Source organism: Rhineura floridana, chromosome 1 (assembly GCF_030035675.1).
Source record: "Rhineura floridana isolate rRhiFlo1 chromosome 1, rRhiFlo1.hap2, whole genome shotgun sequence".
Taxonomy (NCBI): domain Eukaryota; kingdom Metazoa; phylum Chordata; class Lepidosauria; order Squamata; family Rhineuridae; genus Rhineura; species Rhineura floridana.
In genome coordinates, this window is record NC_084480.1 from 164,110,532 (window position 1) to 164,123,131 (window position 12,600).

At 43.6% G+C, this 12,600-nt stretch overlaps 1 protein-coding gene across 17 annotated transcripts in view; it reads left to right on the top strand.

Moving 5' to 3' along the window:
• PRRC2C (proline rich coiled-coil 2C) overlaps positions 1-11,319 on the top strand; it is a 120,243-nt gene extending 108,924 nt beyond the window's left edge. For 11 of the 17 annotated variants that reach the window (XM_061583770.1, XM_061583837.1, XM_061583800.1 and 8 more), the window contains 3 exons: positions 5,204-5,324; positions 6,264-6,500; positions 9,618-11,319. In XM_061583770.1, the coding sequence (XP_061439754.1) occupies positions 5,204-5,324; positions 6,264-6,500; positions 9,618-9,878 (619 nt within the window). In that variant the 3' untranslated portion in view covers positions 9,879-11,319. The remainder of the gene's footprint in view (positions 1-5,203; positions 5,325-6,263; positions 6,501-9,617) is intronic. The other 6 variants (XM_061583877.1, XM_061583886.1, XM_061583896.1 and 3 more) reach the window with 3 other exon arrangements.
• The last annotated feature ends 1,281 nt before the right edge of the window (positions 11,320-12,600 follow it).

Genomic DNA, 12,600 nt, shown 5'->3' on the forward strand with positions numbered 1-12,600 from the left:
GTGGAGTTGTTATCTTTTTTAAAGGATGGGTTGAAGCCCGGCAAGCATCAGCATTGGCAGCAATGCTTTCTAGGTCTTCATCTGTCACTGGGTGCTCATCTGTGTCTGACACAATTTTTAAGAAGGGCTTCTCTGAATTCAGCGCCTGTTCACTGTCAGTTTCCTATGTGGGACCTTCACATAGTGTTGTCAGCTCTCAAAAAACCTCCTTTTGAACCACTGAAGGCTCCCGCTCTGTAAATAATGTCTTTCAAGGCGCTATTCCTGATGGCAATAACATCAGCTAAACGGGTGTCTGAACTGGGAGCACTCTCAGTAGCAAAACATCTCTGTATTTTCCACAGCGGCAGAGTCATACTCTGAACAGATTCTGCTTTCATTCCAAAGGTTAATACAGCCTTTTGTCTCCAGCAGGAGTTCGTGTTGCCAACATTTTGCCCATCACCACAACATGCTCTAGAGTGTGCTTGGCATTCCTTAGATGTGCAGAGAGCACTTAAGGTTTATATTACTAGGACAAGATCAGTAAGGCAGACAGATTCGTTAATAGTTTCTTACCACCCAACTACCCTGGGTAAAAATGTGTCATTTTCCCTGGATGCCAGTCCATCATATGGGTAGTAGTTTGCCATCTGGAGTTCAAGGACAGGAAATGCACTGAAGCTTACAGCTTGAGGAAGTAGTTAGGCGCCGCTGGCTTGCAGGCCCCAGTTCATTTCCTGTCCTGGTCAAAGGCAGTCCTACTCCCTGTGTGAGTTGGTTACTAACCACTTTTTTCTGTCTTCTTACCTTTACCTTACCCTTCTGGTTCGTTTTTCTCCTTTTTCCTTGTTCCTGCGGGGTTGGGATTTTCATTTTTTCCTTCCCTGCCCCGGGATTTCCAAACGGGGAGCACGTGAAGAGTCCCATCCTGACTCTCACCCCCTTTTTTTCCTTTTCTAACCGGCTTTAGCCAGGTCTTCTCAGCTTCAGCCGGAGTCACTTACCAGCTCTCCCCTTTGCAACCCAGAGAAGGATAGAAGAGCCTCATCCTTCCTATACAAGGCCCTTCCGGCTTACTTTTGACGTGAACGGGCGGCATTTTCTTTTGTCCTTGTTCCCTTACAGGTTTTTTTTCCCCCCATTTAGCCGCAGAGGGCCGAGTGGGGTGCCTCTCACGGCTACAACCGCCAGCCTGCTCTGAGTGTCCCCGGGGCTGGTCAGCCCTCCTTTGGGGCATTTTCTCCACAGCCGCGCTGCATTCTGCTGGCGACCCTGCCACCCAGGCTTCTGACTACTGCCACTACCGTCTCCACCAATCCCCCTCTGGTTTTCAGGGCTGGTTGATCTGAAGCCGCGCTGTGATCAGCTGTTCAGCGCGATCAGCTGTTCGGCGGCTACACCCCCCCTTGTCGAGTACAGCGCTTTTGGGGGCTGGAAGGAGGCTTTTTTCATGGGTTCTGGCAACAGGTCCAGTGGGGTACCAGTTTTTTCCTTTAGGGAGCCTCTCTCACAGGTCCATTCACTCCTCAAGTAGAGCCTTTGGTCGCAGCACCCCCTCCTGGCTCATATATATATATATATATATATAAGATAATAATTAAATAAATAATATATAAGATTATTCACGTTTATTCCTATTATTAATAATCTTGGCTGCCTTTCACGTCCATTCTACATATATTGACATTATACTATTCTAGGCTGTTTTTTGACGTCTGTTAGCACTACCATACCCTTCCTCCTGTCTGTCCCCCTTCCACTTTCCCACTTGTACCGGGTGTACAGTAACAGAGTTCCCATAGAGGACGTTTAGCTGGCTTCTATTCTCAATTCAAGCTCCCACCCCTTACTAATCGTGGTAGTGAACAGAGCTGGCTTCAGTAGAGGACAGCCACCCGGCTATAACCCAGTTTTATGCTCTCTCCCCCCTCGTCAATTGCGGCAGCGGGCAGAGCAGAGTCAGCTTGTTAGAGGACAACTCCTGACCATTATCCAGCCCAACGCTGTCCTCCCTAGCCAATCACGGCAGCAAGCAGAGCAGAGTCGTCACAGAGGACAGTGGGCCAGGCGACATCCCGGGTCTGCACGCTCTCCTCCTAGCCAAATGCGGCAGTGGGCAGAGCAGCTCCTCATAGTCCTCCTACATGGCATCTAAGCAGGACAGCCCTGTTCGTTGGTCGCTCAGGTACCTCAGCCTAATGCGAACCAGACTCCCCCCGACAGACAGGCCGCCCTGCAGCCCCCACCAGCCATCAGGACATGGTCAAAGCCGCCCAAAGTCAAGAAGCCAAGGAAGGTACGCCAGAAGGGGTCTTCCAGTCAATCTTCCAACAGGGCTGGATACATGGGGCTGAAGGAGCAGTCACAAGGAACCTCACCAGAGACAGTGCAACACCTCAAGGACCCAGGTCCATTAAGGCAGAGAACGGACAATGCAGCCATTTCAGAGCCCTCAGATGGTGAGTCCAGCGGGCTTTCACATCAAACATCTTGTTCAGCGTGTTCGTTGAGCTGCTCGACTTCAAGCCAGGGTCCTCCTTTGGAGTTTTCAGACTAAATAGGAGGCCTTCTTTAGCTTTTTAGCCGGCGGCACCAGCTGCACAGAATCGATGGCAGCTACCCGCCCTTCCAACGCTGGCACCTGTAGAGGGCAAAAAGCCAAACACAAGTCAAATCACACAGTGGAACTCCCACACTCCTCAGAGGAGGAATTGTCTCCAAGCCCTTTTGACACGTCGAGAGGCAGACCTCAAGAGGAACACCTCCAGGGGTACTACCCCTTGTCAGATCAGGAGTTTTCAGAGGCAGAGTGGAGCACAGACTCAGAGGAGGAGAGACTGGGGCCCCTTCCACAGTGTCTTTTTCAGTCTTCGGACTATTTCCCCCTCCTGAAAAGAGTTCGGGTCGCCTTAGGAACGGAGAAACCAGGAACTGACAAAGGCGACCCAGTGGAGGCAGGGCAGGAACGACCACTACCCTGTCTGACCACACCTATGCCAGGGCCGATCTGCAAGAACACCCTGGCAGTATGGAACGGCCCTTTACAGTTCCGTATTAGGAGGGCACTGGCCAACAGACTCTACTCCATAGAGACCGACTTTATGGAGCTTCTCCAAGTCCCGTCAGTGGACAGTCAAGTCCTTAGTCTCGTGTCAAGATCTATCCTCCCCAAAGAGGGGGAGACACACCTCAAGGACTCCATGGAGCGTCGGTTGGATTACACCCTGAGAAGGTCTCATGAGGCTAATGCCATTTTCTTCAGGGCCTCCAACACCACATCAGCCTTCACCAGGGCCACCTTGGTCTGGCTGGACAAGCTATTATAGAATCCCGACCAGGACCCAGAGCGCTCCAGAAAGACACTATTAAAGCTTCATAGGACAGCTTCCTTTATCACAGATGCCACTCTGGATGCTTCCCAATTCATGGCCAGATCCATGGCTGCCGACATCATTGGGATGCAGACAATACAGCAAAGGCCAACCTCGCTACCAGACCTTTCGCTGGAGCAAAACTTTTTGGCGACAAGACTCTGAAGGAATCAACAAATGCAGTTCTACAAGAGGTTTGTTGGGCAGCCACCTGGGTGAACCCAGATACTTTCACTACACATTATAAGATAGACATTTATGCATCTGCAGAAGCAGCCTTTGGTAGGTGAGTTATCCAGCAGGTGCTCAAAAATCATTGAAGAGTTATGTACCCACCCATACTATAGGTTAGCTCTGGAACATCCCACTTAGAGGGGTGTCCTGGTGCCCAGCGGAGAAGGAACTGTTTTACTCACCAGAAAGGTGTTTCCTCAGTGAGCACCAGGACACCACCAAGGCCCACCCTGGGATGCAAAAGACAGTAAATGTTACAAAGAAAATGGATGGAGACTAAAGGGTCAGTGAACAGACCTAGCAGTGTGCAAGTTTTTAGTTTTATGTTACTTATGGTTGATTTGATGTTGTCAGTGTTTCTATTTGGGTTATAAGATTATATTTTTAGCTTGGCCAGATGGTGAACTAGCACTCTGTGGGAGGGACTGTGGTCACGATCTGTTGGAGTGTTAATTCTTTCCTGCCTCATGCACTAGCAAAGGAAGACAGTACCCCTACTTGGCGATGTCCTTGTGCCCACATAGAAACACCTTTCTGGTGAATAAAACGGTTCCTACTGCTATCTAGTATTTGGTCTTAAGTTGGAGGAGGAAGGGCTTGCAGACTTGGGCTACGCCAGTTGTGTACTTGAGGATTCAAGTTATACAAAGGCCCTTCAGTCAGATTGAAAATAGAGAAGCTGCCCCATTTTGAAAACAGGAAATGTCAGTAGTAAGGTCTGTCTCTTTCTAGCATGATTTGGAAAGTGTTGCTTCCTTGGAAGACAAAAAATGGGGAAGAAAGGAGCAAGACATAGTACGCTTGCACGCACCCATTAGAATAACTATTTTTCTTTGAACTGCTGACATACACACACCATACCATATTGCACACTTCTTTGAGATTCCCTGCGGTTTCAAAAGCAGTTGCCCATTTGGATTTTTTGTTTTCGTTTGTTTTGCCGGAAGAAAACAACTCCCTTGGGTTAATGTAACTAGCTTCACCGTTCATTGGGTCCTGACTATTGTTAGAGCTGAAGGTTGATTTTTGAAAGCACTTCTGAGTACAAAATCATTGCATGTCAAATGGATGATAGCAGCTAGTGTTTGGAATTCCCTTAGACTAAAGCCCCCATCTGAAATTTATTAGTGAGTTTGGATGGCATAGATGTCAAAAAGCTGAAGACATTATTATATAGGAGCATTTAGTCCCACTGATTAATACTGCCAGGTATGGTGGCGGCTCAGGAAGTTAAACTACCAGTATCACATAAGACGTATTTGCTAGTGCCCAGAGAAAACAATGGTCTCTTTCACTCTGTGTGAAAGGACAGAATAGTCTTAATCCTCTTGCTGTGTTAGTTTCTAGCAACCTTGAATTCATGATATCACCACACCTTATAATTCATCTTAACTATGTGTGAGTGATAGTATGGAATTAAACTTTAACATCTCCCTCATAGTGGATGTACAATAAGCTGTTAACTCTTGTCTCCTGTTAGCTGCAAACAGAATTTACTAAGTAGTGCCCAGTTTTCTTCTGAATTCAGGTAACATAAGAAAATTGTAACAAAAGGTATCTCTGGTATATCTGTAATATCCAGTATATTAACTTACTTAAAATGTTTTCTCTCCAAGGGCTGCTTCTACAAGTCCAAACAGTCAGTCCAATAAAATGAATACCATTGTCTACCAGAAGCAGTTTCAGTCTGCAGCTGTGAGAATGACACAGCCATTTCCTCCACAGTTCACACCACAGGTGGGCAGCAACTGGCTTTCTGCCAAGTCTGGGATTTCCTGTCTGATTATAGCTTCACCTTCTTTCAAATGGAAGAACCCCTAAATGCAGGAATATCTATCAGATATTTTATTAAATGCATGTTCCATAATTTATACATCGAATTGATGTAAGCATTCTGTATCTAGATTACAGTATCTTGCAATAACATCTGCTCCCAAAGTTGAAGGTTTAAATAACTTTAATACAGGCAGATGACCATAGGCTTCTCCGCACAGCTCTCGCTACAACTGAGTGTTAAATGTTTAAAGGGAGAGGGGGAAATTGTGTCTGAGAGAAGGGTCCCAGTGTGTGGCTTTAAATAGACATTAAGGGCACAATATACCGGTAATGTTCCCTGTGCAGACTCTGCTGAGAATTGTGCAAGCCTCCACTGATTTTATTGGAGCTTGCACAGAAATTCCTGGTGAATTGTGTGCCTTTAGCCACTTACTGAAATGCAGCTGTGAAACAGTCTACCAAATTGATAACTGCAAATAAATAATGGAGCAGTACCTCCAGAGTGCAATTGCTATAAAACATCTGATGAGGCACGCGGTGTGTGCTTTTCATTCTAGATTGTCTTGGATATTGCATTTCAAATTTGAGAGTGCTGGATTTTGTTTGGAAGCATAAACGTTTTTTTTTTTTGCCAGTTCCTTCATATATTTGAAGATCCCCTACCCCTTTTTGGTCTTTGATGTGCTAATGCAGTTTTTAAGCACACTTCCTACCTTAGGTTTTTCCCTCTAGAGTTCCCCAAACATGGCCAATCTTAACAGAAACAAAATGCACCCATTAAATGACACAGACTGATAGCAGAGGTATGATCTCTGCAGAGAAGCCACCATGTGATCAGGTTGGCAGTTTGCTAAATAGCTAAATGTGTCTCTTTTTGTTGTTGTTTTTTCCCCCACTTAGATCCTCTCTCAGCCTAACCTGATCCCTCCATTGGTAAGAGCCCCTCATACTAACACCTTCCCAGCACCTGTTCAGAGGCCGCCAATGGCACTGGCTAGTCAGATGCCACCTCAGATGACCACAGGCCTTATGAGCCACCCTCGTTTGCCACATATGGCCAGAGGTCCTTGTGGATCACTCTCTGGAGTCAGAGGCAATCAGGCCCAGACTGCGATGAAGGCTGAACAAGACATGAAGGTTAGTATTTTTGGATGGCCATGCTGTGTTAACCACAGTTCAGTCTTAACAGCTTGCAAGGCAAGATACTACTCTTTGCTTAAAATGCCTCTGGATCCTTCACCCTTTCTAAAATGGCCAAATAAAAATTTAAGCCCAAATCTTGATTACATAGCACCCAGAGTTGTAGTTCCATATTAGAAGAAAGCAGAATCCCAATGAACTGGTAAGCTTCCAACGCTTTTAGAGTTTGCCCGCTTATATTGTAGACCACAAACTGGTGGATTATACAAATTATCTGGTGGATTATACTCATAACTGTATGAAACTCTTGAAAGGCTAGAATCACCCACCCATAGCTGCATTTCACCACATTACAGTATTTGAAAAACACTTGGAGACCCTTCTGGATGAAACGAGACTTTCCCTTAAATGTGAGCTGTGATGCAGAGTCTGTGTGGGGATACCATGAGATCAAAGGAAATCTGAAAGCGATGGGCCCAATCACTTGTTAATAAGGACAGAATTTCCCTAAGTTTTTCAGTTGTATTCACGAGTGGTTCCCTGATGCAACCTGTAGATTTTTTGTCATTTTTAAATGATTTGATCAGTATAGGTCAAACAATAGCCAACACTTTTGATAAATGAGTTCTACTATTGGACAAATAGTATTGGACAAATACTATTGGACAAATAGTCATAACTGGTTGACTTGAGGGTGGGTGGGAGGTATTCATATCTTGATTATTTTTAATTTAAAAGACCCTTCTCAAATAGCCACCTACCTAATTCTTAAGACTTGGACAAGGGCCTCTGAAAATGATCGTAGAGAAAGGCAGACTCATGTGAAAGAAGATAGTCCTGTGTCCCAAATTACTTGGGGCTTTAAAAATATATTTCAGATTTTTTTACATCAGAGCTTGATCCTTAACAAACATCCACCTGAATAGTTGTGCTCCCATTGCCATCCTTTGTTTCTCCCAGCCAAGCTTATCATTATTAAAGTTGGAGAAAATGTTTTTTTAAAAAACGCACTTTGACTTGAGAGGCTCACAATAACCAGCTGTAATGACATCTAGAAGAAAGTTGTCTTTGCTTTGCCACTTGTGGCACATGTCTGTCTCATTTTGTCCAGGAAAATTGATACGTTTTTGCCATATGGAAAGTTCATACTGTATAAAAATATGGTTCAAATTGTTATGTGTACTGCCCTCAAGTCGATTCCGACTTATGGCGACCCTATGAATAGGGTTTTCATGAGGCTGAGAGGCAGTGACTGGCCCATGGTCACCCAGTGAGCTTCATGGCTATGTGGGAATTCAAACCCTGGTCTCCCAGGTCGTAGTCCAACACCTTAACCACTACTCCGGTGTCTTGTCAATTCCAGTTTCTACTTCTGATGATAGTGCTCAAAATTGTTAATGATCCAAAGTTACTAAAAAAAACAGAGGAATTAATTGGGGTCCAGTATCTCTTCTTGACAAATTTTGGTTTTGTCTTGAAAAGTTCAGTGAAATTACAAAGAAGAAATGCTTTATTAAAAGTGGGAGGAAGCTTCTATTTTTTTGTGGGGAGGTCTGTCCCCTTCATCTTTGTCTTAGTTTCCATGACTGTAAAATGGACTACATGACCATTTCACAAAAGCAGAATCCATGTCTAAATATATTCAAAAATCAAAACTTTTCCTCCTTCATAGAATTTTAAATTGTTTTTATATTGTTTTGAATTTTAAAATTGTGTTTTAAATTGTTTTTAAAATATGTTTTTAAATTGTATATTTGTTTTAATGTTTTTGATTGCTGTAAACCGCCCAGAGAGCTTCGGCTATGGGGCGGTATACAAGTGCAATAAATAAATACATAATCAATCAATCAATCAATAATAATTCACAGAATTATTTAGAATGATTGTACAGAATTATTTATGGTGCTTGTGATATTTTAAGCTACACTCAACACATGGTGCCATTTGTTGTAAGAAGAGCAGTAGAATTTGGCTTATGTTGTTAGTACTATTGAGAGAAGTATAGAGCCTCAATAGGCCTGATGGTGTGTCATACATATTAATGGTAATTGCTGCTGGTTCTTCATGATGTTCTGTAGTGTGTTCCCACGACATTAACTTGCTTAAGCTCCCAGAGCTGCTATAGCATTTGTGCTAAGAGAATTTACAGGAGCCTGGTGGTGCGGTTTTGCCATTGTTAGAGCTAATCTAAAATTGCAGTTTTGTGTTGAAACTTGGTGGGACTTCCTTCTGATAGGATCAGGCTGTAAGAACCAGAATTAGCTATTGCTTATCTCAGACATCCATCCAGTAGAAGACCAAAACACCAAAGGAGCACTTCTTAAATATATGATTATAAATATAAATATATAAGTGCCTTTGGAATAAGTATTTAAAGTTTGCTTTTATCGTTTGGTGTATTAAATTCTCAAATTCATGTGTTATCTGTCCTTAACTTTTTTTTCCTGAGGAATATAATGGTATTGTAAAATTCTTCTAAAATGGTTTGCTTGTAATACTGATTTCTTTCTTTAAAATCAAATGGTACATTTAAATTTACTGTTAGTCCCTTTCAGATTAAATTTCCTCTAACACTAGATATACATTTGTTGGCGCTTCACATTCACCCTAAGAGCTGGTTTAGCGATTTCCCTCCAGAATTGGCAGTGTCCAGAATTAGGAGCATCTTTTCCTGCAGGCATATAGCTTGAACCATTTGGAACTGCTTGCTCTGAAGGCATCTTTCTGATCGTGACAAATTGTGGAGAACACTGAACTTGAGAGGAGGAGGAATGGTTATCGCTTGGGCAATGGGGCTGGACCAAATGTCACTCTGCCCCCTTTTAACTCCTGCACCAGTTCTAGGAGGCTCTAGATTACAGATGGGGGACCTGCATCCCTCTAGCAACATCCAGAGGACCACAGGTTTCCCATCTCTTGTTTTAGATCCACAAGGGAATTTTGTCTGGCATTCAAGCAGTTATAACTACATGTGGAAGAAATTCCAAGATGTGTAAGTTACTGTAGAAGGTGGTATCAGGAGATGTTTTACTCTCTCAGATCCTGAACACAAAGAATAAGTCGATACTTTTTTTGGCCTGTGCTCTTGTTTAATACACTTCTTTTTTTATTAAGGCAAAGCAGAGAGCAGAAGTCCTTCAGTCCACACAGAGGTTCTTCTCTGAGCAGCAGCAGAACAAGCCGCCTGGAAGCAAAATACAGAAAGTAGGTGACAGTGGGAATAAAGCCCCTGAAGCGATGGCAGACTCCTCCTCAGGAGTATGTCAGGACAAAGTGGAGGAGAAACCAAGCCCTGTACCTACAACAGCCCCAAAGCCTGTTAGAACTGGACCAATCAAACCTCAGGCTATCAAGACAGAAGAAACAAAATCATAAGAGCTGTGTTCATTTATGTCAGTATGGGGAGTGAAATGACAGCAGCACAAACCTGTAGCCAGAGGGCAAAGCATGTCCCTTCACGGCCATGAATGGCATAAAGAGATGCAGGTGCTCATTAGCCTTAGCAGACATGGATCTTGGGGCAACTTCCATGCAACCACATAACGAGTGTGATCTGTCTTTGTAGGGGCATCTGTTTTTCCAAGGATGCAAAATGAGAAATAATGCTGCTGAGGCATGTTATTAGCCAATGGTAAACACTCTTCTGTTAGCTGCTGTTTCATTTTGAGAAGAGAGGCAGGTTGGAGAAGGCTTTGCTGAACAGAAATGAGTTTGGTTTTATGTTGCTCAGAGTCCTAAGAGGATGTTGCCCCTTAATAATGAAACGAGAATTTTATGGCAATTGCTAAGTCACACAGAGCAACTCAATCACCCAGCCTACTTCCCTCCCCCCACCAATACACACCACTTCATTCTGTAAATGTTCTACACCATATGTCCCTAAAAGGTAGGGTGTGGCTGCTGCTATGGGTTGATATGGTGCTGAATTCAACTGGGGAAAATGCTAATTGGTTCCTGTGTTAATACCAAAAGTGCAGCATTTAGGAGACTCCCTTTTAGGAGTTATAGTGCCAGTACCACTGAGCTGTGGCTCAGCAGTACTTGGGTGAAAGGAAGCCTTTGGCCTTCAAACAGTTTTCAGCTTATGTCTGTATAGAGCAAAAAGCACTTGACCTTGTGCCGCAAGACAGCATCCTCTGAAATGGCATATTCTTATATCAGAGCTGCATTGCACCTCCTTCCTGCGCACTGTGTGCTGGAAACAGAATCAAGTCAAATAATGCCTTCTTAATTGTATCCTTTTAGTAGTATAGCTGTAGGAGAGTACTGTATGATACCTTCTGTGAATGTAAAATACCCCATACCTGCTTATGATACGTAGTTGTGACTGTGCTATAGCAGAGCTGTTTTAATGATGTTACTCAAGACTTTTCCAGGCAATGGTTGGAAGTTAATAAGAGAGCAGTACCAGAATGGACTGTTTTCTCTAAGAATTCCTTTTTCTTTCTATTCTTCCCCTTCCCAACATTTTTTGGAACTAAGAGTGAACTTAGTCTAATGTGTATAATTTTGTTCAGATGACAGCAGAAGCTGAAAAAGTCTGTTGCTGCTATTGATGCCTAGTGAAATGCTATTGGTTACCTTTTTATATAAATATTATAATTTGAATTTTTGGAAACTTAGCTGTGATGTCAGCTTTGGAGAAAAGATAGACACTTGTACTGTGAGTTGGCATTGTACAGAAATTAACAGCCATATTGGTCTAGAAATGTTTAAACTTTTTTTTTCATTTGTACAGGGGTAACACACTGTATTAAATATGTAAGGTCTTATTTACATGAGTTTGATTACAGAATAAAGAAACTAATAAAAATATTCTCTACATAAAATGCCTGGGAATGTTATGCTTTGTTATCTAAATTCAGATCTCAATAGGCAGCATCCAGTGATGTCTGCAAACTTCCCTAATTGAATGTCCAGTTTCTCTCCAGCCTCTGTGCACCCACAAAATCTCCAGAGGGTCTCCCAACCCATGAGAAGTTGAGGAGCAGCTTGGACAGGATGATGGAGCACAATTCAGTGGTAGAGTACATGTGCATGCAAAAGTCCTAGCTTCATCCCTGATAATTTTACATAGAAGAATCTCTGGTAGTTGGACTGGGTAAGATCTCCCTCTCCCTGAAACACCAGGGAGCCATCACTGGGTTAAGTGGACCAATGGTCTCATTCAGTAAGGCAGTTTTATATGAGTACTAAAGAAGGCCTTTTCCCCTGGTAGCCACCCACCATACCTAATATTGGCATTTGAAGAAGAGCCTCTCTTGAATACCTTCACGCACCAGCAAGCTCATGTGAAGACAAGCAGCCCTTTGGGTACTCTAGTCCCAGGCTACAAAATGCTTTAAAGTTCAAAACCAGCACTTTGAATTCAGCTTGGAAACAAACTGGGATGCAGGGCAGTTGGCAAAGCACAAGCATAATGTGATTATAATACCCTATCCCAGTTAACTCCCTCACAACGGGGGGATGATTTGGGGGTACTGAGATTTCTGTCGACATCCTTGGACAGCTGCTGAGACCCCTGGACCTTTGTTGGGCCCTTGGGTATTCCATTTCGGTTCTGAAAGATCATGCCAAAGGTCCCTGTGTCATTAGTCTTTGTAACACTTTCTTGGTTGGAGTGCCTTGAGAAAGTGGAGCACTCACTGAACACAAGAGAACCGTTGCTTTACTCCAGTGTTAGAGCAGGAGTGATTAACCTGTGATTCTTCAGATGTTTGCTGAACTACAGCTTCCATGCTTCCTGACTATTGGACTTTCTGGCTGGGACTAATGGGAATTGAAACCAAGCAACATCTGGAAAGCCATAGGTTAGTCACTCCTGTCCTAGGGCAGTTGCCCATTTTCCAGTGGAAGTCTCTGATGTGTTCTAAAGTGAATATTTGCCAATGAAAGGAGTGGCTAGAGGAGGAAGCCGAGAGCAACAGGTTCAAATCTGTACGGAGGCACAAGTTACTTGTTGACCTGAGACCAGTTACTCTCTCTCAGGCTAACCTACCTCAGAGCTGTTGTACAGGTAAAAGGACACTACCCTCAGTTCTCTGGCGGAAGGACAGTCCAGAACAAGCTGAATGATAAAGGTGACACCATAGTGACC